Below are 23,158 nucleotides of genomic sequence, written 5' to 3' on the forward strand. Positions count from 1 at the left end.
TTTGGGCTTGTTTAGTAATAAGGATTTATCAGAAATATGTTTGTCTTCTTAATATTTGCTGGATTTTCTTTTAAACTAGAATAATTTGTAAGATCTTCCTTGATTTTATTGCCACTCTACGAGTATCTGAAAATCTAAATTTGAATTCCAAAATCATTCCCTCGCTTCCAGCTGATCGGCGCAGTATTTTTCAGTATTTATTCCCTGCACTGTGGTATTTTTGTCGCGCTAGACCGAAAGGTTGAGCGGATTTCAAGTGCAGAGCCAGTTGCCAAGCGGTCACACCAACAGCCAGTCCAGAAAATAGAAGAAAAAGAAACAAGAAAAGAAAACTAAATTGGACGGTGCAGACGGAGAAGAGCCCCAAAACGCAGAGAAGCAAGAAGCGTAGGAGTCAAAGTTAACCGAACTGAAACTAGGAGAAAACCGGAGATCAGAGAATCCATCAAGATGTTCGCCAGCAAATTGGTGATATGCACGGCACTGTTAATGCTGAGTGGATCAGGTGAGATATGAAAAACGAGAAACTACGTGACCCCTGCACTCCCCCCTTAAATAAACTGCGTCGCACTGGAGGCCTTTGTTCAATTTGCTTATTCATCGCAAATTATTTTATTTTTCGTGTGCCATCTCGCTTACGCTCACGTAACCAGCTGTTGTGCTTTTTATCTGCAAAAGTAAAAAAAAAAAAACAAAAGCACGGGCGATTAAAAGGGTTGTCGTTTCGGGGATTTTAGCAGCGATGAACAAAGAGTGAAGAGAATAATTCTGCCTGTTCGGCAATTATCCAGATTTATCGTCATTTATCTATTTGCTGGCACTTCTAACAAAATGGTGGATAGGTGCCGTTGCAGTTAACGCCCCCCTAGAAACAGGGGCGTGCTTGGGGGACCTAACATCCTGAAAAATAACTCATCCCAAAAACCAGCAGGAACTACCGTCTGGATCTATTCCGGCTTTCCCTTATAGGAATTCCATTTCATACGGGAAGCCTATTCCATATCCCATCTCTTGTCTGGGCTTCCTCCGACCCGCAATGTTACTTCTAACTTGATATTTATTTTACTAACTACTATGCCCCGGATATTGTTGTTCCCTGCTTATCGCCCTCGTAATTACTAGCCGAGTGGTACGGGGCGGTACTACCCCGCGTTTTAGTTTTTGTCATTTGCAGTCTCCGGTTTCTTGCGGTTTGTCGGCTAATTTTCCATTGTTAATCTCCACATGCAGGCGCACATATTTGCATTTGATTTCACAACAAAATGTGGCACACACCATAGTTTATTAGTCGATAGAATGGAAAAGTTACAAAGCGAGTGTCTCAACTGGTAGTAGAATTTTGCAGATAAGAACTCAATCAAAAGCAGGGCACCGCAAAAAAACTATTACGAAAATATATAAACATTTTTTTTCCGCACTTAGTACATAGGAGATAAGACATGTAGTATTTTGAATATTGTATATTCAAATATTCTTTTAATTGATATAATTTTATGATTCATTTCCTCTGTTTTGAATAAAAACCCTTGAATACTTTGCATTCAAAGGTTAACGCCATATATTGTTTCTACCTTCTCTGGCACTCTTCTTGCATGGCTGTGGCAAATAAATCTTATTACCACAAACCATTCATTTTCCCAGCATTTTCCTCTCTTCGCCTGAAAATTGTATTACATGTCTAAGGCGCGACACGCCCTCTTTCCCTGTCTGTCCGCCAGTCTGCCTCTGCCTCTGCTCTGTTTGTCTGCTTGCTTAACTTGCATTTAAAGGTCATCTCTCTGGACTGCATTACGGAATGGCATTGAACTAGAACGAGCTCGAGGTGGGTGGGTCGCGGTCGGTCGGGATGGTTGGTGACTTAGACCGCATTCACGTACCCAGCGTCCAACAGCGGATGTCACACTAGAATGGAAGAAATTAATATTAAATTACTGTTTATGAGCAGAAATATTCCACTAAGCTAAATCGATGATTCACCTAGTATAGGAAAACAACGCCACCGTATTTATTTTCATTTCATTGCACTGCTGCTGAAATCGTATGAAAACTCATGACTTCTCCGTAGGGAATGGAGACAGATAGGGGGACAGAAACCTAGATAAAAATGCTGACATTCTCGGGCGGGGTACACCAGGGAGTGGAAATCGCAAAACAGAAATTATCAAAAGACATGTTCACTTCATAAAATTAATGTTAAAAATGATTGGATTAATCCATTATCACTAAAAATGATTCATTCAATAAAGAGTGAGTCATATCATTCACAGACTTCATAAGGGCTGGATAAAAACAACACAAAAGAGGTACAAAGTCGAGTGTTAATCAAGGAAGCACACTGCTATTTGTTATCTCTTATTTAAATATTTTCCCCCAGGTTGAGGATCCAATTCTAGTTCATTAGCCTCTAGTTTTCCTGCCTATCTTTTAAACCAATGTAATTTTAAATTCTTACTTTGTTTGATCTTTCAGTGCTCTCTCAAAGTTTATTGTCGCTAAAGGATGCTAAGATTGGGGAAGACCACCCACAACCAGACACTACCACAACGACTACTACACCAAGAACCACAAAGCTAACAACGACGACCACCACAACCACCAGCAAGCCACCAACTCCGGACACCACAACCACTACTACGACATCCACACCAGCACCAAAAACGACCACCACACCCGCTCCGGTACCCACCACGACCCATGCCCCTCAACCTTATCCAGAGCCATCGGTGGGAACTTGGAATGCCACGTGCATTCTCCTCAAGATGGCTGCTCAGTTCAACTTTACTTACGAGACCAAGGGTAAGAATACAGAGGGTATTTAAAATAAAAATTAAATATTAAATCTATGTTTGGTATTTTAGATGGAAATTATTCCCATGGACTACTCAATGTTCCAAGCAACGCCACGATCGGAGACCATGTTTGCGATAGTAAGACTATTCAGTCCATCGAACTGACCTGGGGCTCTAATACTTCGGTGGAATCGATCACCCTTCAGTTCACCAAGAGAAACGATAGCGTTGTGATGTCCCAAATCCTGATTCATTTCACTGTGCCCGTCGATGACTATCCTGATGCCAAGGGTGAGAGGATTCATAGATGGTTTAAGATCTTATAATTATTTTAAATACAATTTCAGAGGGCCAAACTATTCAGCTGTTCCATAACAGCACTGGCGAATTCAAGACACCCGAAAATATGTCCTACCATTGCACACGGGCTCAAAAGTTGAACATGACCGAGACTGTGGACTCGCAGAAGGAGATTGGTTGGATTCGCGTCAGCCAAGTCCAGGTGGAGGCGTTCCTTTCGGAGAAGGCCAACGGGTTCTCAACTGTGCACGATTGCGATAGCTCCGAGACCTCGGATGTTGTGCCCATTGCTGTTGGTATTGCCTTGGCCGGTCTGATTTTGGTTGTTCTCATCTCGTATCTCTGTGCCAGACGCCGTTCTACCTCGCGCGGCTACATGAGCTTCTAAAGGAAGCCCATCAGCCTTTTATTTGGGGAAATTTGGATATGAGAGTGGGGAGAGAAATGGAAAGTAAAGCGTTAGAGAGAAAATTAAGATTGATTTTGATAATTGGAAGCAGTCTGTGAGTATGAGAAACGATCCATTTTGTTTTGTACCATTTGATTTGTAGGAGTTATTATTCGTTTTCTTATACAATTATCGTCGGAAAACGCGCTGGAACGAGCAGGTCTAAAAGGGGTGGGAAATAATAGGCGATTCTATATCAAAAAATTATGATCTGAAAACTCTGTTTATGTATTTGTAACTGTCTGAACTCTGTATTGTACATTGAAATTAGATTACTCCGTCGTGTCTGTCACTCCGAAACCTTTCTCTAAAAAAATTTACCAATGAGGAGCCCAAAATTTTAAACTTGTAATAGAAGCACATAATAATATTTTACTCAATAAATCAATCACGTAATGTAATTAGCGTGTCATTCGAGAAAGGTGAAAACGGGCGAGGAACTCGACGCTTTGGCTAATAAGGATGGTTAATTACGTACTTTAAGCAAATATTGACTATACCAAGGGTCAAATTTTCAATAGAACGGTCATCATTTTAAATTCCAAACCTAATTATATCAGAAGAAAAAAGATTTATGTATTATTGGCCTTAAAAGCGTAATAAAGATAATATTAAAAAATTACAAAATTCCCTGTTTTTTTAATTAAAACTTTATTTTTTTATAATAACTTGAGATCTTAGATGGGCAACAAGCTCTCGGCGTTCATTTCTGCCTCATCGTCCGAGTCGTCTCTGCTCTTTTGGCCTCGATACATACCCGTTCGAGGACGTTCCGCTGGTGGACCCAAAGGATCAAACTGTTGAACTGCCGAGTACAAATACATATATTTATAAAGTCCTGAAATAGTTTTGTAGAAAGGACTTACCAGAAAACGTGGCAGGACTCTGCGTATATGTCATGCTCTTGGATAAGTCGCTGTTCTCCTGGAACCTTTCCTCGTTCGATAGACGAACTGCTAAAAAAATTGTTTCAAAATTAGTTTATTGAAATACATGCAACCACAATCGCTTTTTTCTTATCAGTCAGTCAGTCAAGGCTTTACTCATAATGTATGTTAAAATGAATGGATTGGAATGGAACTGAGTCCCACTGAGGGACTCACAGTCCCACAATGAACCGGAAAGTGTGGGAATTTCAAATGGAACTTCTCTATCATGAATGAATGGGAATAACATTTTTTCCGAAAAATATAGAAAGATAATTTTGACCTTGTAGTTAACTCATTTCATTCACTTCGTAGGGTATTTTTTTGCGAGCAATAAATATTATAAACGATAAAAAAAAATGACTACAATTCATACCCCTCATCCGGCTGCTGGAGGATGTGGCTGAGGAAAGGCGCTGCTGCTGATAACGCTGCTCATTCTGCCGTTCCTGCTGTTGTTTGTGGAGACGGGCATAGTCATTGGCATACCGCTCATGGAGATCGGTCAGGCCCAGGGACTTGGTCACCTGCATCAGGGCCCGCACACAGGTGAGGTTCTCGGGGAAGCGGGCGTATATTTTCTGGAACATTCCCAGATACTGCTTGGGTGGCAGATACGAGTTCCGGAAACAACTGGCGATGCGTAACATCAGGTTCGGGTCATTGGGATCGGCCAGAACCGCTCGCTCGTAGTAGTAGAGTGCCTTTTCTGTGGCCTGGAGCTTTATGTAGTAGGAGCCGATGGAGCTGGCAATGCTAATGTCGCTCATGTTGATGCGATACGCCTCATTGTAGTATTGATTCGCCTCCTGGTGATCTTGGATCTGCTCGTACAGGGATCCCACCTTTTCGAAAAGACGCGAATCGATATCCGCCGCGGATATGCCCAGAACCTGGAGGTAGGCTTGTAAAGCAGCTCCTGGAGAAGCGCTAGCCTGAAACAGATATATTGGCGCACCTTTAAAATGAAAAATAACCCAAAGAATACCTTAAATCCGACTCCTAGGCGACGTTCCTGCAACTTGGCCAGCTGGTAAAACACATGACTATGTTGCACGGAATGTGGCACCATCAACTGAGCCTTTAGCAGCTCAAATCGCTCCTCAGCTAGCTCATAGTCCTGCTGTGCCAAAGCCACTAATCCTAGATTGTAGTTGGCCTCAAAGTTGGTTGGTTGAAGCTCCAATGCCCGTTCCAAGCGATCGCGGGCAGAGCTGAGATTCTGTTTCTTCAAATCCACAATGCTGGCATTAATCAGTGCCATTGGACTCGTCTCCAAGGCTCCAATCTCCTGCAGCTGATTGAGGCAATGAGTGGCCATCTCCAGATTGCCCAACTAATAGAGAATCATTGGTCATGAATATAATAAATTATTTTTCATATGGTCTTTCAAAACTCACACTTATGTAGATGAAGCTAAGGTTGGTCAGAGCACTGGCTGTCATGGATCCTTCACTCTTGCGATCGTACATCTGCAGAGTTTCGATGGCCTGGGTTACATCGTTTTGACGCAAATATACCAGGGCCTTGTTGAGCTCCAGCTCGTTGGCCAACCAGGCCAGATTCGAAGTCTTGATGATCTCAATGCACCAATTGTAGCCTAGAGGGCGGTATTATAAGTATAATTAAACAAAGTCTGTACTCCTAGTCCTCACCATCATTATAATTCTCCTCGATTATCGGCGAAATCAAGTCAACTATCATCGTAATGGATCTCTTCTCCGCATTCCTTCGATTTTTTGTGTACAGAGCAAGTTCATCCGTCTTAATAGCTTGGAGCACGTAGCGCTGTTTTTCCTTGGCCGAGGTTTTGACGGTCTCCTGGACCTTCTCATAGGTACCCCCACCTTCGGCATCGATAACCGCCACATCAGCACCACCATTATCCTCCCGATCCAAGGACTTTTGCAAATCCTGGACACCAGCCGCATTTCCAGCCTGTTGTTGCAGTTTCAGGATTTGACTTTCACTATCCAGATCGGTGTCTGCTTCCCCCGCCTGGACATCGCACAGGCTGCGAAACGCCGTCTTGATTTTCTCCACATCCCCCAAAGCGTAGTAGCAAAGAACCAGGTGGATGCCACTCTTGATGTCACCGCGCTCCGACATGATGAACTCAAAGCTGGAGGCGGCATCCGAATAGGAGCCCATCCGGACGAAGAGGACTCCGATGTTTTCGGTGATCTTCAGACGCAATTGACTCAAAGTCTTCGGCACCGAGTCCAGGGCCATGCGATACATCTTGACGGCCTTTTGGTAGATTCCCATCTTGTAGTAGATATTTCCCATGTTGATCTTCAACTGGTTGACCTGCGGGAACATCTTGTTTTTGGTCATAATACTGTAGGTGTTGAGGGCCTCGATGTGCAGATCATTGCGTTCATATTGCTCAGCCAAATTGAAAAATACCTTAAAATAGGATAGTCTGTTGAAAGATATATAGAAGTAAGATAATTATCCCCTACCGCATAGGTTAAATCAAAGTTGTGGTAAACATTTTCTCCTTGTTGATCCCGAAATCGGTGCAAAGTTCGATCCAAAGAGAATGCTTCCTTGGCTTTGTTCAAGGCCTCCGTCAGAGAGGATTTGGTATCAGGATTAACATCAACATTTGACCGAGTAGCAGAACTTTGCCAGGATAACACAATGGAGGATTCCAGAAGCTTAACAATCTTGGCTTCCAGATTCTTGTACTTGATTTGAGGACTAAAATATATATGACAATGCATTAAAATAGATTTTTAAGGATAATTGTGTCCTTTTTACTAACTTGACTTCCTTGGCTGCATCTACAGCTGCATTGGCCGATGAAAGGGTTTGTTGTTTGGCCTTTTCTAGGAAAAATTGGTCAAACCTTTGGCCAGCAGAGCCGCTGTTATTGGCCGCATAGCCCACGGCCCGAACAGCAGTCGAAGGTCGGGCCAAGGCAGTTTTGTCACCTCCAGCCCGGCTACTGATTAGATTTCCTCGCTAAATAATAACAATTTCAATTTATTGCCTAAAGAAATTTATAGACTTTAGAACTCACTGAAAAAAGCTGTGATGTGGGAGGTCTGGGCCTGCCAGCCGCCGTTGGTGGCGGCGGAGGAACTGCATCCGTTTCGCTTCTAGTTTGCTCCGGTAATTGTTGCTCATTGGTAGTCATATTTTCTTTATTTTTTATATTATTATTATTGTAATGTTATTGTTTCACTTATTTTCTGTGAATGATTGCAACTGACTGGGGGTTGGCATTTGTTTTGGTCGCCTTGACGGTTTCTATGGAGATGTGGAGCAGAGCTAGGTAGCTGAATGCCACCACCTGCTGCTTTGGTATCAATTATAAACTTATTTAATAATACAAAAAAATAAAATAAATAAAATTTAATAAACCTGTTGAATACCACACCTAAAATATTTATAAAATGTGTTAAATTTAAAAAAATCTCAAAAGAACACAAAAACGTATCGCAGTTTTGACTCCTAGATGGCGCCTCTAAATGCTTGTATTGTATGTAAATACACAGTGTAAGTTTCCAAAGAAACATGTAAAATGTCTTAACTGAGTGTAAAAATGGAATACATTAAAACATTAATCATAAAGTCCTTCCAGCAGAGTTTTTTGCTTTAATCTTCTATTTTTGGCTGAAAAAGGCTTCAAAAATATAAATAAAATATAATGTCTTATATTCTTATAAAGCAATGTTTTGAATGAATGATCATGACAATGTTTTTTGTTCAAAATGAAAAATGAAACAATTGATTTGTTATTTGAAGCTTTGATAATGAAACTTGCTTCGAGCAGGGGATTCCCTTACCAAAAAAAAAAGGAAAAGTTGTAAGCCGAAAATGTAGGAATATAATGATAAACACATATCCGACTATATGGGCGGCAGCCTTGCGGGGATTACCCCACACTATCGTTTCTGACGTTTTTACGACGCTACTTTGTAACTATGCCGGACTGCCCGAGGTGAAACAAATTATAATATGGTTGTGCTGGAGATATGGAATGTATTTCACCGTCTCGCCCTGGCTGTTGGGCATTCCACGACAAGAAGATGCGCTGGGTGACCTCGACGTATACTTGATGTTTAACAGGGAACTCTGGATAATATTTGCCCGCTTCTCATTCGAGCCAGGACCTTTCCGTTTTATTCTGCTCGCCGTGTTATCGCTGACAATTTAGCTGGAGTAGAAATAGAAAAAAACCTAAAGGGGGGAACACCCTGGCACCAAACGAAGTGTAATCTGATTGCATTTGGCAGAGGCACAAAGGGAATGAGGTGGCATGGAATGATGAGGAGAAAGGCAGTAGGGCTGCCACGTCATGTTGCCTGCCAAAGGCATTTTGCTTAATCAAACGAAGTTCTTTGTGTCAGCGCGATGCTTGCCTAGCCCACTTCCAGGTGTTGCTGTCTATGGCTTTCCATCCACATCTTGGACGACAGTCATTGAGTCAGTCAGTCACTCAGGGAGTCAAGCAGTCGTTCATTCAGTCAGTAAGCCAATTGCCTAGATTGATTATGTCTGCTTTAATCTGGTTAATGTTGTCGACATTTTTGTGTTTTTTTTTTAGCCATTCCTCAAAGTGGTGTAAGGCTAGGTAATGTTTCTATTTAATTCAAGACAAAATTAAACAACACTGCGTATGAGTAATATAGTTCATTACCATTATACTAGTTGAAAATTTCTCCAGAAATCTCAGACCTTATAAGTAGAATTTTCTATTTTATTTAAATGTAAATCTAATTACAAAACTTTTTAGAAACAATGTGATGTAAGTGTGTGGGCTGCTTTTGTGTCGATTGTGGTCGAGAAGAAATTTTGCCGCCAAGCCATCCCGTCTAAGGCTCATCCCATGTAAGCTTGTCGCGACGGAAAACAGCACGTATGGGTGACGCGGGAGAGGGAATTCCAGTAGCCAAACCAACATACTACCAATATGACTTAAAGTTTTTGGCTAAAATTTACTTTAGAACAAATTAAAAGTTCAAGTTTTCTGCCTCGTCGGGGTCCACTGAGCGTGTGAAGTTTTACAAGAGATGGCCGAAAGTTGTCCCGCTTTTTCTCTCTACTCCTCACCCCTTTCTTCGCATTTCTCTGCCTTTCTTTTCGTATGTGAGTGTGGGTGGGTGTAATAGCACTCAATATTGTACTTTGCCATGTAGTTTATGCGCCACCGCACAGTCATCAAAGTTGGAATGGGATCGGGACTCTGTCGTCTCTCTAGTCGCTCAGATTGGAAAGTTTTCGATTGTTTGTCATTGTGCTCGAATAAAGCATATATCGTACATATATCCTTTATCCGTTCCGATTCCCTTCCACCAATACAGGTCAGAGGGTGGACTGGTGAAAAGTTGCCGTGTGGCAATTACCGCTAAAGAAAGGGCCAGGTGGCCAAACAGCGACTTGATAAATGAACCATTGCCTATGAGAAATATGGTTTTCACTTAGGGAATTACTAGACAATTTTTTACACAATTTTAACCTCACTCCTTTTATAAAAACAAGCAATAATTTGACTTAAACTCAATGACCAATAAAGCATGTTCACACCAAACAAAGATTTGCCAAAAGACTTTGTTTTTTCCCAAGCAAGAATTTAAATAAATATGCAAATTGCAGAGTCCTATCAAAAGAAAGAAACTTTTCACAAAATGGTCGAGATTAGTGGAAAACTTTGGAGGGCAGAGTGGCCCAAGATAGCCCAAGAGGTCTCTGTCCCGAAAGTTCCCGAATGCATCGCCAGAGCCATCTTCATAATCATAAATGATAAATTGTGAATTCCCCTTGGCCATGTCAACATTGGTGTCCCTTTTTTTCCGAGTTCTTCTATAATAGCAGAAGAAAAAGCAAAGCAAAATAAATAAATAAGCTTTCGAAGCCAAGAAGGCAAGACGGACGAAGGCGAAATAATAAAAGAAAACACAACAATCATATTTTTATGGAAAATGCAAAATGCCAGACGGCAGGGAAAACCCACAGGACCTCGGACTTCAACTCATTCGCAGCCTTTGATGGAAGGAAATATAAACTCAAATAAAATATACATATACACTATTTTTTTTAAATAAATGTTAAATATAGTTAAAGCTTCTATTTTTTTTAAGAATAAGGATAAGTGGAAAAAGCCAAAGATCTTTGGTTTTGAATCTTACACTATTAGGCTGCATATTAGAGTATCTGAAACCACAATAAATTCAAATTTATGACGAGGTGGCGATGACTCTGGCGCTTTGGCTCCTGTTGTGGCCGATAAAATGATTTGCGTACAAATTGGTTGGGGCGAAATTCGATTGAGCTGTGGGAATATTCAGCGTCCTTTTGTTAACCGGGTTAACGCGCAAAGGGCGAAACAAGGATGGCGAAGCTACAAAAAAAAAAAAGAATAAGGCCAAAGAGCAACAGCATCGGCCACAATGGGGATAAAAGAATTGACGGCTAGCAACGCTTCCTAACTTGGCTAAGAGCTAAAACCGATTTGGTCTGTGGGCGCGTAGCCGAAAAAACTTTGTGCCGAAAAGAAGATCGTGAAACTGAAAACTCCAAAAAGCTTTTGTGGTTATTGCAATTTTTTCGTCTTTCCATTTTTCTTACAATTCATTTTCTTTTCACTAAGGATGCGGGGGGAGGGAGGAGCAATTCAGGGGGAGGACGTAACAATCACTGATGCTGCCAAATATGCCGGAAATTTTTAATGATTTCCGCTTGCAATAGTATACATTCAGCTCAGGCAGTTTGGCAAATGAAAACAAATCGCCATTGCTGAAGTCAGCAAAAGTCGTATCTCCATCTTTATTCCTTGGCCAGTCATTAAATTCTCTTACAGTAGTCCTCAAAGTGTCCGAAAATTATTGGACAAGCCAGTCAGTATCCTTGGATAAATAAATCGATATGTCATCATTAGTTCTTTAGGTTTTTTCTAGCTTGAAAGTTTTTTTTTAAGAGCCACTGGGAGAATATTATGGTGGGTTTTTTATTGCAAAGATTATGGAATAGGGTCAAAAGAATTCTTTTTAGTTTTATAAATAGCCTCAATCCTTTGCTCAAGTTTATCCATAAACGATCTTAAAATGTATACCCCCTTTTGCATCTTTTTTGGTTAAAGCCAGGTTGGATTATGACATTTTTTATTCAGTGAAAACTCACTACAGGATATGAATCAAAGTCTGTGACTATTGAAACCGTATTCCTTCGCTTTTAGACTAATTTTATCTTCGTGTTTTTTCTCTTCAATTAGCGTAATTAATTTAGCTTTTAGAGTGCTAAAAATGACAAAAGTTACCAGAGACCAAACCCGTTCAAAACAAGCTTCAAAAGAACTAAAAAAATTCCTGACTTTTTGTACGCGTTGGTATTTGTACAACGAAACCATCAGGTTGCCAAAGGACGCATGTGGCACGTCACTTTTATCCAAACATGTTGGCTTACAAACAAAAAAAATAGTAACGAAGCCTCAGGTTCTTTATTTAAAAAGCCAATTATTAAATTTCCTTAAATACAAAATATATAAATTAAATTTTTGCATTAAAAAAGTCGAAATAAATTGAAACTGTCTGTCACCGAAACGAGATGAAACACATTGTATGCGAATTTATTTTAAACTTTGATAAAATGTCGAAAACTTTTACGGGAAACTGAAAAAAGTACGCCAGTTAGTAGCACAATGTAAGCTTGCCTGGAAATCTAACTATTTCGACGGAAAATTTAACCTGGTTTAAATTTTGTAAGCCAACAAAAAAATATGCAAATTTGAAAGCAACCACCAAAAGTGGCTGGAAAGTCCGGAAGTTGACACTTAAGTTTATACATAGATCCAATAAAAATCACATTAGCCCGCCGGCGGAAGTTCGTGGGCCAACAGTGAGCTGACACTAAAATATGTTTGCAAAGAAAATCCGGTCGACACCTTTGGGGTAAGGCACTTAAGGTAGCCAGCATCTACAAAGTTACCTTTTTTTTTCTTTTTGTTCCGCCAAAAAATGCTAATGACTGCCCAAGTCCGGGTATTGGCCAAATGCAAGTAAGGAAGTGGAAGTCCACGGCATTGAAACCACAAAATGCTTTTAAATATTTTTTTATCTGAAGGACATCGCTAATGGTTTTCGATCTTGGATACTACTTTACCTAAAAGTTAGGGAATGTTGGCCAAATATTTAAAAAATTATTCCCTTTGGTTAGATTGATTAATTCATATTTTATATCTAAGCAATTACAAAGTGACAGGTTCTAAAGCACTTTGCTAGGCGTGAATGGCTGCATAAAGGATATGACTGGCAGTTGCTCCTTTGAGGGGGCAAAAGACCAATTATGCGCACATTTCATGCATAAGAAAATTCAATTCCACGTTCATTTGCACATGCAAATCAAATTTATTTGCGGCAAACACACTTTCGCCCTGGCACTTATGCAGGCGGCGGCGGGACACATTCAGGACATAGCCAGGACACCAAGTAGTAAGAGCCATCACACTGCACGCCCTTTGTGGAGTTGGCCCGACGTCCTGGCATCGTCAGACTTTCAGCTAAAATTTTCTCAATTTCTGCCGCGAACTTTGACAACGCGGTGACTGATGAATTTTTCAGGGGGCGGAGGAGGGTTTTTTCTTTTAAAATAACCTTTCTAGTTTTTTTTTAAATATATAAATATTTCTTTAAATTTTTTCAAAAATGACTTGTATGGAAACCTTTATTATTTACTTATGACTGGAGTAAAAAACAATAGAGATTAAAACAATAGTTATTTCAACTCGTTTATACAGACCACTCTTGGTCTGTTCCACTTGAAATGCTCCCATGTTTGTGACATTTGTCATTGTCCACTCGAAAACTGACCAAGCCAAGGACCCTACATTAAACTCGTATCATTTTGGACTTGTCTGGAAAGTGGAAACACAATGCCAGCCGGAGTCGGTCCACTTGAAAGCTTGAATAATTAAAAATACAATATTGAAGTGCAAGCATCTGGCCAAAAAGCGGGATATTCGCGTCACATACAGTTGTGTGGAAGTTTGCATGCTGCTCCTTGGGCGTCTGGAGAAAGATGGCCACTTTCAGGGCAAGGGGTTGCTCAAAGGACACAGCACATCCTGACCCTGCTGGACTGCTGACAAGTTGAACAAACAATCGAAACAGAAGGACATGCCAACGCCAACAGGAGAAAAGCGACAAGAAATGTGAAAGGGCAAAAAGAATGCATCCCGTTTGGGTCGAGAGTCCTGATTTTGCTACGAGCAATTGTGTACAGGATGCGGAAGGATGTGTGCTGGACTGCTAGTGCTTATGGGGTAAGTCAAAAACAAACTATAGACTCCTACTTTTGCGATGAAAGCCAAGGGAAAGTGGACTTGGATAATGGCCACTTGACAAGATCACACAACTCAATAATGAAGAATTTAAGAAGACTAAGGTATATGTTTTTAAAATTACAACAGATTTTAATCAATTTGCAAAATAATTATTTATTTTAGGATTATAAAAAAAAAATAGTTTTATCCTAAGACCTTATAAATAGGCAACGAAAAATAACGAATAAAAGGCAATGCTAAAATGTGACAAGTACCTGATACAGCTTGTTTCTAAGTTTGTTGTGTAATGCCTTTTTAGGATCTATTATTTTTCGCCATATTTAGTCTGCCTGTCATCTGTGGCCAAGATAAAACAATTTTGCTGACCACTTGTCAACGGCTTTGGTCGCTTTACTGGCAGTTCCCCGGCTGTTGCTACTGCCACAGTTACTGTTTTATTTATTGTTTGCGCTCATTTGAGTCAATTACGACAAACGGAGATTGTTAATTGTTTTGCTACTGCTGGCTGTTGCGCCGGCTCCTAGGTCCTGCTCCACGTCCTGTGGTGGTCTCTCCTCAAGTCCAAGACAAACAGGACTGGACCAGCGGACCGGTGGAGTGCCTCCTTCAGTTTATTTCATATTATTTGCCAGCCTCCGAGTTGGCTCTTTGTTTTTGCCCGGCAGAGTCGGTCGGGATGTCTGCCGAGTTTTGTTCTGCCACATTTGGCATTTGCTCTCCACTGTTTCGGCCCTTGTTTGTTTTTGGCCAATAAACGAGCCATCTCTGCGAAAGTTCTCATACTAGAAGTCTCGTGGGTCGCGTTTAATGGCGCGTTTAACATTTCATTCGGTCGTCATTGTCCTCCCCACTACAGGAGAAGGACATCCACCACATGGCTCTCCTTCGTATCTTCGTATACTGTGCTGTTGACTTGTTGTCGTCGCTTGCGTAAACTTTAATTGACTGTCAGTTCATTGAGGTAAGTTTTAATTAATTTTTCTTCCCCATGCTAGACAAGAGATGGTTGAATTAGATACATGTAGGCGTTTTTGCTATCCCAAGTGGTTACATTGAAGAGGAGCACTACATAATGCATCGATTTCAGCACAGTTTTTTATGGTTTAAGCTAAAGTCATAAAAATTACCATAAAGAGGTTAACTATTCCCTTTAAAACAATGCAAAGTCAGCCGAATTAAAATTATTAATGTCTTTACAAAGAAATAAATCGAAATTTATGAGTTCTCTGCAAAATGTGATATGCAAGCTTAGCCTTTAAATATAGCCCCACAAAAACTATTTATTAAAAAGCATTAAAATTCGGTGCCATAACTTTATTTTCTTAAATTTGATACTTGATTGGCATACTGGTCCGCCAAAATAATCAAATTTAAATCAATTGTATTAAATTGCAAAAATCTTTTAAAAATCCAATCAGTATCCAAGGACTTTTTTTCATTTGGACTGTATCCTTTCGATATAATTTTGAACACTGCACCTCACTGGCAATGCTGATTTGAATTTTGGGTCTCCACATTACGAATTTAAAACGAAATTATACCAAAATAGATTTCAAAATAATCCATACATAATCTAAATGTTTAAACGGGGTATGGATACAGAACCTGTAAATGAAGATTATTAGTTAACTTCAAGATATATATTCAATAAAATTATCTTTACCGAATTTCCATGGATTACTGGAACTGGTAAAACTCTCTGGGCGCCTTTGGTTCTGCCCAACCTCACCTTAAAACAAGGTTGTACAAAACAATATACATTTTTAAAACCTTTTCGTACCCATATGCAAGTTGTTCAGGCTTTTAGAATTTAAATTTCTGCTTTCCCGATTATTTGGTTGAGGTGATCTTAAAGTGGATATAATATTATCACCTTCCACTGGTCTCTTTGGACACTCTTGACGCATCTTCTTCTCAGACTTTGATTTCTTGACCTTAATGGGAGATTTTGTGATCTGCCAAGACCCTGAATTCCTCTTTTGCGGCTTAAAATCTACAAAGCTGGTAGGACTCGCATTCAAATCCTCACTCTTGCTGGCGAGTTTCTTAGGTGCCTGCTGGCTGGTCTCCGTGGTTGAGACATTCTGGGCCATCAGATCGGTGAGCTTCGAACTAGTCTGCGGCTTCACCTCCTCCTTTACCATTTTCAAGGTATTTCGCTTCTGTTGGTAATGGGCTCTGAGAGTGTCGTTGCTGCGACTTAGCTGGGCGGCAGCCTTCTTCAGTTCGATGGTCCTGTCATGAGTCGGCTTTGGAGCTGTCTCGAAAAACAATCTTACTGGTGAGTTCTTGGAAAACGATGTAGTCTTCGTCATAGATTTCCCCGGAGCAGCATCGCTTATAGCAGCCTTTTCTTCGGCCACTTTGGGCGACACGCCATGGGCATTTCGTGACTTCTGACACACAAACACAACGACTGCCAGATAAATAAACATTTTTTATTTTTTAGTCACATTTTTCAGAAAAAACTCTATAAGGTATTAAGCTTTTTGAAATCCTTTATCTTACCATTACGCCAATTATTAAGATTTTTTGAAATATTTGTTACACCTTCAATTTTATTTAAAGCCATTTTAAAATTTATATTTTTACAAGCACTAAAATTTGTGTTCAGAATTTGGAAGTAGTGTGGCACTGAATGAAAATAAAATGAAAGTACTTGTTACCCACTTGTGCCAGCCAAGTCAAAGGCTACTTGTTTAAAACTTTTAATTTTGAAACCGCCTCCTTGGTTATGCTTCATTAAAATGGGCATTTAAATGGCTTTCGGTAAAGCTCAGGTCCTGACTGTTAAGCCACTGTTAAAGGTCCTGGACATTATTTAACCAACCATTGCCATCATCTTTGCCGTTTCTCGTTAAGAAAAATTACTCACGCATAGGTTCGTCCTTTTTGGACAGAGAAATAAAAACAAAAACAAGGTGACTGGTTGATTTTAAGTGCTGGACTGTCCTTTTGACTTGCCTTTGGTTTGGTTTTGATTTTCTTTACTTTATATACCACTTTATGTAGCATTTTATATACAATTTTGCCATTCAGCGTCCGTGTATCGCCCGTCGCCTAAGCGCATTAAAACTTTTTTCCACCTTCCACCTTCCATCGTTGGCCATCGTTGTTGTGTATTCTTTATTTTATGTGCACTTTGTCGAAAGCACATCACGTTTTGCACCTGATTTGCTGACAATCCTTGGACATTCTAAACAGACCCCATCAAAGCAGAGTCCTAATTCTCGAGACCCAAAAAAAAAAGAATGGACGAAAAGCTTTTCACCCGACCTGCATACATAATTCAATGATAATAATTGAGATTAATTGTCTCTTGGTTTGTGGTCATTTCGATAAACAGAGTTTTTAGAGTCCATAGAATAGAAAATATTGCAACTGCAATATTTTAAATATTTATATATTCCACATCTAACTGGGCGTATACGCAATATTTGAGTGCCTGTATTTTTCTTTGAAATAAATTGCTGATTATGCAAAAAAAGTACACATTCAACTTCTTAAAATTTGGCTAGCTCAATACTTCAGTTTTTTTTTTATCTTTTTGCAAAAAAATTGACCATAAATTAACCCAATAGGGTCAATGCGATGAAACTTTTGTGTAGGATATTTTAATATTAATATATTTAAGCTAATAATGGACTTACTGTTACACGTTATATCTAATTGCATTTTTTATGATTTTAAAAGCTTTGAAAGTCATTCCAATCCGCAACAAATGGGTTAAACTGGAAAGGGTTAGAAGTGGTCGAGACAACTTCAATTTGGTCTGCACTCTGCACAGATATGCATCCTTGGGATTTATTAACTGTTGAATTGGAAAAATGCAGACTCTCAATGGAGACTGAGAAATAGGTCAGAGGGGAAGGAATTGGCCATGCACCATTAGACAGAAGCCAAGACACCCAGAGCAAACAAGTCCTAAGCAGGGACCGCAGTACTTTGAATGCAAGTTACATACAGGAAGCAAAAAGGATTGGCCGAAGGATTGAGCCAGGCCAGGCTGAATGCTGGCTAAGCACCAAAGCAAAATTGAATTGATAAGAAATTAAAAAGCTCTTATGTATTTGGTGAACTTTTTATTACATTTTAAACTATTGTAAGTCTACTTTTTTAATAAATTTGATTAGCAATTGACACCTAAACTTCTTTCTGGAGGATATAGCTTGTTGTAGGTCTATTTAACAGTAGCGGCCACAGCAGGATACACAGGAACCACAGCATGGATAGCAGCAGCAGGGTGTGCAGCAAGGAGAGCAGCAAGGAGTGCAGCAAGGACTGCAGCAAGGACTGCAGCAGGGAGAGCAGCAAGGTGAGCAGCAGGGACTGCAACAAGGATTGCAACACGGGAAACACATCCTGAACGACTTGAAATCCTCCACAGAAACAGGCGACAATTAGGAAAAAGATGAAGGGGTTTGTTAGACACGAATAAGTTGTATTTATTAAAACATTTTTTGTTTTGAATTTTGAGTTTTCTGTTTGACTAACAGAAGCAGACTGAAATAGTTTGGAATCATATCATACAATAAATATTTTAATTATAACCCAGGCCTACTATGCTTTTTACTTTTTTTTACTGAAACCATAACTCCATTGCTTTATGAAACAGACAATTTGTTCACTTATTTATTAAGATCCTATTCATAGGATCTGTCAAGTAATTCGGCCAATCACAATTGTAAAAAGAACCATCTACATCCATAAAGTTCAAGAAAAACCTATACTCTGGGCTGCAGAGGTACCAAGAACCTTATTCCCCATCTTCCAACACCCAATAAAAGTATTCTTTGTAATTTTTATATCCCTTTAATTTCAAGTTATTCAAAAACACCTGGCGTAGACATGACATATATGATTGTATAACCCTAATAAAGTATTACTTCAATACAATGAACATGTTAATGGTTGGGATGCATTCTTGCTGACATCGCCTGCGTAAAATAAAAAAACGATGTTAGATGTGTAGATTCCAGGTAATGTATTTTTAAATACTTACCAAAATAGGTGTACTCGTTAACAATATGCAAGCATCTCGGTGCTTTACCCTAATTCCAATACCTGGCTAATTCTAAGAAAGTATTTTTATGTTAGTTAAGAATTATAGAAAACAAATAATGTACTTACCAATTCATTAAAACATTTAACATGTATTTATCATTTAACATGTATATTAAGGCATATCATCTGTGTATTTTTAGTGTACAAGAAGTATGTATACGTTTATGCAATTATTTTTTTAAATTGCCTTTACGTCCGCAGAGTGCAAGCAAGCTTTCTTTTTTATCTTCCATTTGTGTGTCCGTCTATAAACTAAAATACACTTAGTAAATATTAAATTTGAATTACAAAATTCTTACTTATTAGCCATTATTGAAATTAGGATTTACAAAATCAATTTTGAATTTCGTTATATAATTTTTTTTGTAGCTCAAAAGGTGTTGACCGGACGGGAGCCTCTAGCTGACTGATGATATGTCGGCTCTACATCCAATGCCTCAAATTGAAAATAAACCAAAGCCTCCTACGATTTAAAAAATTGGTACCTTTATTTTCAAGATTACGATTTTCTTCAAAGTGCTAAAATTTTTAGTTAAAACAAGTAGGCCTTGTAGCCTTCAAAAAATGTGTCGAGCCAGAGACCGAATGATGTAAGTCTCATTCTCAAATAGAAGTTCAAACTCTTCGGACTGTACATAAAATAAATTCCAAATTTATTCTTTAAATTTCTTGTAAGTTTTTTTTTTTTGAGAATTTTCATCCAAATTTTTATTTAAATTATAAAATTTTAAAAAAAATTGTTTTTTCGGATTAACCAAATTATTTATTCTTTTCAGGACTTGGCAATATGTGCAGCTTTCCTTGCTATCCCTGCGCCGCCCTGTGCCCCTGCGGTGGAAGTGGACCCAGTGGATTCTACGATCCATGCTTTGGAGCCTACAACGGTCCATTCAACTCCTGGTGTGGGGTTAGTGGACCCGGCTACTGGGGAGGTCGCTGCTGCTAATAACCCATGTTCCAGGACTGCTTTCGATTACGCTCAAGAATACAAAATTGGTCTGAAATAGAACGAGCCTGCTAGGATGGAGCCTGCTAACAAGCCTGGAAGCCTGCTGGGATGGAGACAGACTTTAAAATTATGTTACAGTCGAAGATTTGAATTTTTATTAAATTGTTTCTATTAAAATATTTGTTTTTAACTTGGGAGGGGTAAATGGCTTTGATAAAGGTACAGACTCGTGGACTAAAATATGGACAGAATTCTAGATTCTTTTATATTAAAGGAATTATTATTTCAGATTTAATTGCTTTTAGACTCTTCAACTAAATAAGTAATAGAAGCGAGGCGAATAATTTTAATTCCTAAACTAGTTTATAATTCAAAATTTTTGTATTTTAATTTATTTATAAAAATAAAACTAAAAAACAACTAAGGTAAAGCCCATGTAACTTTTTTATTGTATAAAGAGAACTAGTACTGGCTTAAGAGTGCTTTAAGAGTTATACTATCTTTCTCTTAAGCACAGCTGATATCTCCTGACCGATTTATAACCGAATGTATGTACCTATATAAAGATAACGAAAGTGAAAAAGTCACACTCTGTAAAAAGCCCACAACCTCACATATTTGTCATCACTGATTTATAAAGCTATTTTAGCTCCAGTAATCTACGATGTTGATGTCCACTCGGCAATATACAAGTAATCGGGGAAGTACCCACTTTTATTGCACAAAGTATACAGAATGAGATCATAATGCCGTCTCGCCATAGCCAAGTCAGTCGGTTTTCGAGTCTCTAGCTGTCGAGTCCAAGCGAGCGGAATAAGTATGAGCGAATCGCCTATAAAAAGCTCTTCCTCGAGTGCAAAAAAGTGCAAAATCAGTGAAAATAATGCGGAAGATTCAGCTGGGCATGCTTCAAGCTCCCAGAGAGTTTCATCCAAAGCCTCGTCCAATATTTTAATCCTGAACAACGATTGCTTAGAAAGAATATTTTCACTTCTAAGCGTAAAAGATCAGTTGAATTTGGCGCGTTCCAATCGGGAAATAGAACGCAAGTACAGGAACTACGCCCAGCGGAAGTACAAACACCTCACTAAATCCATCACCACCACCCTCGCGGATTCTGATCTGGAATATCTAGTGGAACAAGTCAACGAGCATGTGATCAGCTATGAGTCACCACTGGATCCCTCCTCCACAGCCGAGGAGCAGTTGTGGTTACTAAGAATGCACTGCCCTGTGCTGCGGCGCCTCACGATGACTTTCAGGCGACCCCGATGGCCGGACTTGAACCAATTGAAGAATATAAACACTCTTCATGCCTTGGTAAGGTTTAGTAGCAATGATGTCTATGAGAAGTTCTTCTTCAATCTATCAGAAAATCTACCGAGCCTGAGAAAGCTAGTCTTGGAAGCTCCCGGGTACAATGGGAAAGGACTCCACGTGCTGGAGAAACTACAGCATCTAGAGATAGATGGCATTTCCGAATTCGAGGCCAAATACCTTACCGATTGTTGCTTGAAGATGAAAAATCTGAACTTTCTTAAAATTGGAATAGTGACCAAAAACCTAAGCAACGAAACCTTCTCCGCGATTGTCACGAACTGCCGGAACTTGGAAACGCTAGACTTTCCCGATCACGAACTTCCCGATTATGTAGCATTCGAAAGGGTTTGTGAGCTGCCCCGCCTGAAGCACATAATAATTCCCTTTGCGCGTCTTCAAAGACCGGGTTTCATCGAGGGACTTGTACGTAGGACAGGCACTCCTCTAGAGAGTCTTATTCTGTTTGGAACGCATCTGTTTAAGGAGCAGATAGAGCATATCTGTGATATTACCTCCCTCAGAGAACTCTGGCTAGGCAGCAAAGACGACGATTTCAGTGTCAAATGCTTCATGAAGCTAAAATCTATTGAATACCTACATGTGGGTATGCCAGCCATTACTAATAAGCACTTGTTGGAACTGCTGCTTGGATGCCCACGCCTACGGGTCTTGAATGTGGTATATTCTTGCCCGAATATTACTTCCGATTTTATTTCTTTACTAAATCGTTCTTCGAAGAAGATTACGGAAACCAATCGTGAAACAATTTCCATATATTTAGAGGACTCTCGTGTGGATTGGAAAGGAAACTCTAGCTTTCAACTCGACAACATTCAAATCATAAAAGGCCGTCTAGAGGAAGCTCCTATTTTAATGAAAAAGGAGCTCAATGTTGAATAAGAATTATTCCGACTCCTAGCTTTTAATATCAGTCAGCATTTATTCATTTATACTTGTAGCGAGCCCGTCTCACAGTGAATTATTTACTGAAAATTATTAAATAAAAATGAAAAGTAGTTTCCCGACTTGTTCCTTTTCTTTTTGTAAATTTTCTTTCGCTTTTGCTACCTATAACATTTTTTTAGGTCCTAAATAATTTCATACGCAGTGCACTCTGCGATTTCTTAATCCAGATGTTAGATTCTCTCACCAATACACTCTAAATTTCGCAAGGGAAAAAATACCTCCATACAACAAGGTTGAAGATTAAGATTTATATTTCTTATTTATTTTTTTTTAGGATTTCTTAATTTAGGCTATATACACTTGACGATAATATCCCATTCCCCGTCTACCAACAGCACAAAAATATAAAAAAATATGTTTAATAAATACGAATTTTAATGTAGAGAGGAGAGTTCATTATAAACAATATACTCTTTAGTCACGGAATCGGGTCTGTCGAATGAGATGGCACAACATTATAAGTAGTTTTCCTTATTTTCTTCTGGAGGCGTCTAGAACAAGACCAGTTAAGCGACGGCCCTTGAAGAGGAGGATCCTGCAGCTTAACAGCACCGTCCTCCCCAGAACCCTGGACCACTTGGACCGCACCAGGTATTACACGGACCAAGGAAGGATCCAAAGCAGGGGTCGTAGAATCCACTGGGTCCCAAGCCACCGCAAGGGCACAGGGCAGCATAGGGACAGCAAGGATAACTACAGCACATTTTGAACTGGTCTAGACTAGAATTACAAAATTTATGAATTTTTTATTAATTTGATTATTTATTTTTTGAATATTTACATACTTAAATCGCTCAACACGAAAATAGGAAAATTTTGTATCGAAAGAAAATTCGACTTGTCCAACAGCCCCGAATGGTATGAATATCGATGTTAAACTGAAATTATTTTGTTCTGGCTCCCAGGTATAGGAAGAAAACACTATTCCATGGCCTACTACATTTTGTTGATTTTCATATTTTGTTCATGCTGCTTACCGGCCGTATGCTTGGCTAGATTCAGCATACTGTGCCAGGAACATAACTTTTCATATCACCGGCATCAGACACGGCAACCCATTTAAGCCCTTTTACATGTTTTACCTTTGTGGTTCCGGTTTTGGTTTCG

The 23,158-nt window shown here is 39.4% G+C and overlaps 6 protein-coding genes and 1 long non-coding RNA gene across 8 annotated transcripts; 3 read left to right on the forward strand and 4 right to left on the reverse strand.

Annotated features, from left to right (window-relative positions):
• Positions 1 to 247: 247 nt before the first annotated feature.
• On the forward strand, positions 248 to 4,164 carry Lamp1 (lysosome-associated membrane glycoprotein 1). Its single transcript, XM_017240351.3, has 4 exons — positions 248 to 505; positions 2,470 to 2,796; positions 2,859 to 3,080; positions 3,137 to 4,164. Exons 1-4 carry the CDS (start codon positions 451 to 453, stop codon positions 3,475 to 3,477), a joined length of 945 nt encoding a protein of 314 aa, XP_017095840.1. The 5' UTR covers positions 248 to 450; the 3' UTR covers positions 3,478 to 4,164.
• A 41-nt stretch (positions 4,165 to 4,205) lies between these two features.
• Positions 4,206 to 7,698, reverse strand: nompB (intraflagellar transport protein 88-like protein nompB). The gene is made up of 9 exons (XM_070277213.1): positions 7,492 to 7,698; positions 7,234 to 7,433; positions 6,929 to 7,169; positions 6,119 to 6,872; positions 5,864 to 6,063; positions 5,452 to 5,799; positions 4,840 to 5,398; positions 4,404 to 4,493; positions 4,206 to 4,342 (listed from the first exon to the last, which is right to left on the reverse strand). The coding sequence occupies exons 1-9, from the start codon at positions 7,606 to 7,608 to the stop codon at positions 4,215 to 4,217; spliced, it is 2,637 nt and encodes an 878-aa protein (XP_070133314.1). The 5' UTR covers positions 7,609 to 7,698; the 3' UTR covers positions 4,206 to 4,214.
• Positions 7,699 to 15,051: 7,353 nt separating this feature from the next.
• On the reverse strand, positions 15,052 to 16,421 carry LOC108124347 (uncharacterized). Its single transcript, XM_017239960.3, has 4 exons — positions 16,261 to 16,421; positions 15,533 to 16,168; positions 15,416 to 15,481; positions 15,052 to 15,357 (listed from the first exon to the last, which is right to left on the reverse strand). The coding sequence occupies exons 1-4, from the start codon at positions 16,322 to 16,324 to the stop codon at positions 15,326 to 15,328; spliced, it is 798 nt and encodes a 265-aa protein (XP_017095449.2). The 5' UTR covers positions 16,325 to 16,421; the 3' UTR covers positions 15,052 to 15,325.
• A 2,120-nt stretch (positions 16,422 to 18,541) lies between these two features.
• Positions 18,542 to 19,267, reverse strand: LOC108124327 (uncharacterized). 2 transcript variants are annotated; one of them, XR_001773235.3, is made up of 4 exons: positions 19,116 to 19,267; positions 18,883 to 19,068; positions 18,755 to 18,826; positions 18,542 to 18,689 (listed from the first exon to the last, which is right to left on the reverse strand). It is a non-coding gene; the product is annotated as an uncharacterized lncRNA (long non-coding RNA). The 2 variants fall into 2 exon arrangements; XR_011442003.1 differs by having other exon boundaries at positions 18,883 to 19,061; positions 19,116 to 19,248.
• An 81-nt stretch (positions 19,268 to 19,348) lies between these two features.
• Positions 19,349 to 19,942, forward strand: LOC108124326 (uncharacterized). The gene is made up of 2 exons (XM_017239941.3): positions 19,349 to 19,487; positions 19,593 to 19,942. Exon 2 carries the CDS (start codon positions 19,604 to 19,606, stop codon positions 19,760 to 19,762), a length of 159 nt encoding a protein of 52 aa, XP_017095430.1. The 5' UTR covers positions 19,349 to 19,487; positions 19,593 to 19,603; the 3' UTR covers positions 19,763 to 19,942.
• A 125-nt stretch (positions 19,943 to 20,067) lies between these two features.
• On the forward strand, positions 20,068 to 22,785 carry LOC108124274 (uncharacterized). The gene has a single exon (XM_017239882.3). It carries the CDS (start codon positions 20,585 to 20,587, stop codon positions 21,983 to 21,985), a length of 1,401 nt encoding a protein of 466 aa, XP_017095371.2. The 5' UTR covers positions 20,068 to 20,584; the 3' UTR covers positions 21,986 to 22,785.
• LOC108124369 (male-specific sperm protein Mst84Dc-like) lies at positions 22,411 to 22,994 on the reverse strand. The gene is made up of 2 exons (XM_017239983.3): positions 22,837 to 22,994; positions 22,411 to 22,771 (listed from the first exon to the last, which is right to left on the reverse strand). Exon 2 carries the CDS (start codon positions 22,753 to 22,755, stop codon positions 22,594 to 22,596), a length of 162 nt encoding a protein of 53 aa, XP_017095472.2. The 5' UTR covers positions 22,756 to 22,771; positions 22,837 to 22,994; the 3' UTR covers positions 22,411 to 22,593.
• Between the last annotated feature and the right edge of the window lie 164 nt (positions 22,995 to 23,158).

The sequence above is a fragment of the Drosophila bipectinata genome, chromosome 2L (genome assembly GCF_030179905.1).
Source record: "Drosophila bipectinata strain 14024-0381.07 chromosome 2L, DbipHiC1v2, whole genome shotgun sequence".
Taxonomy (NCBI): domain Eukaryota; kingdom Metazoa; phylum Arthropoda; class Insecta; order Diptera; family Drosophilidae; genus Drosophila; species Drosophila bipectinata.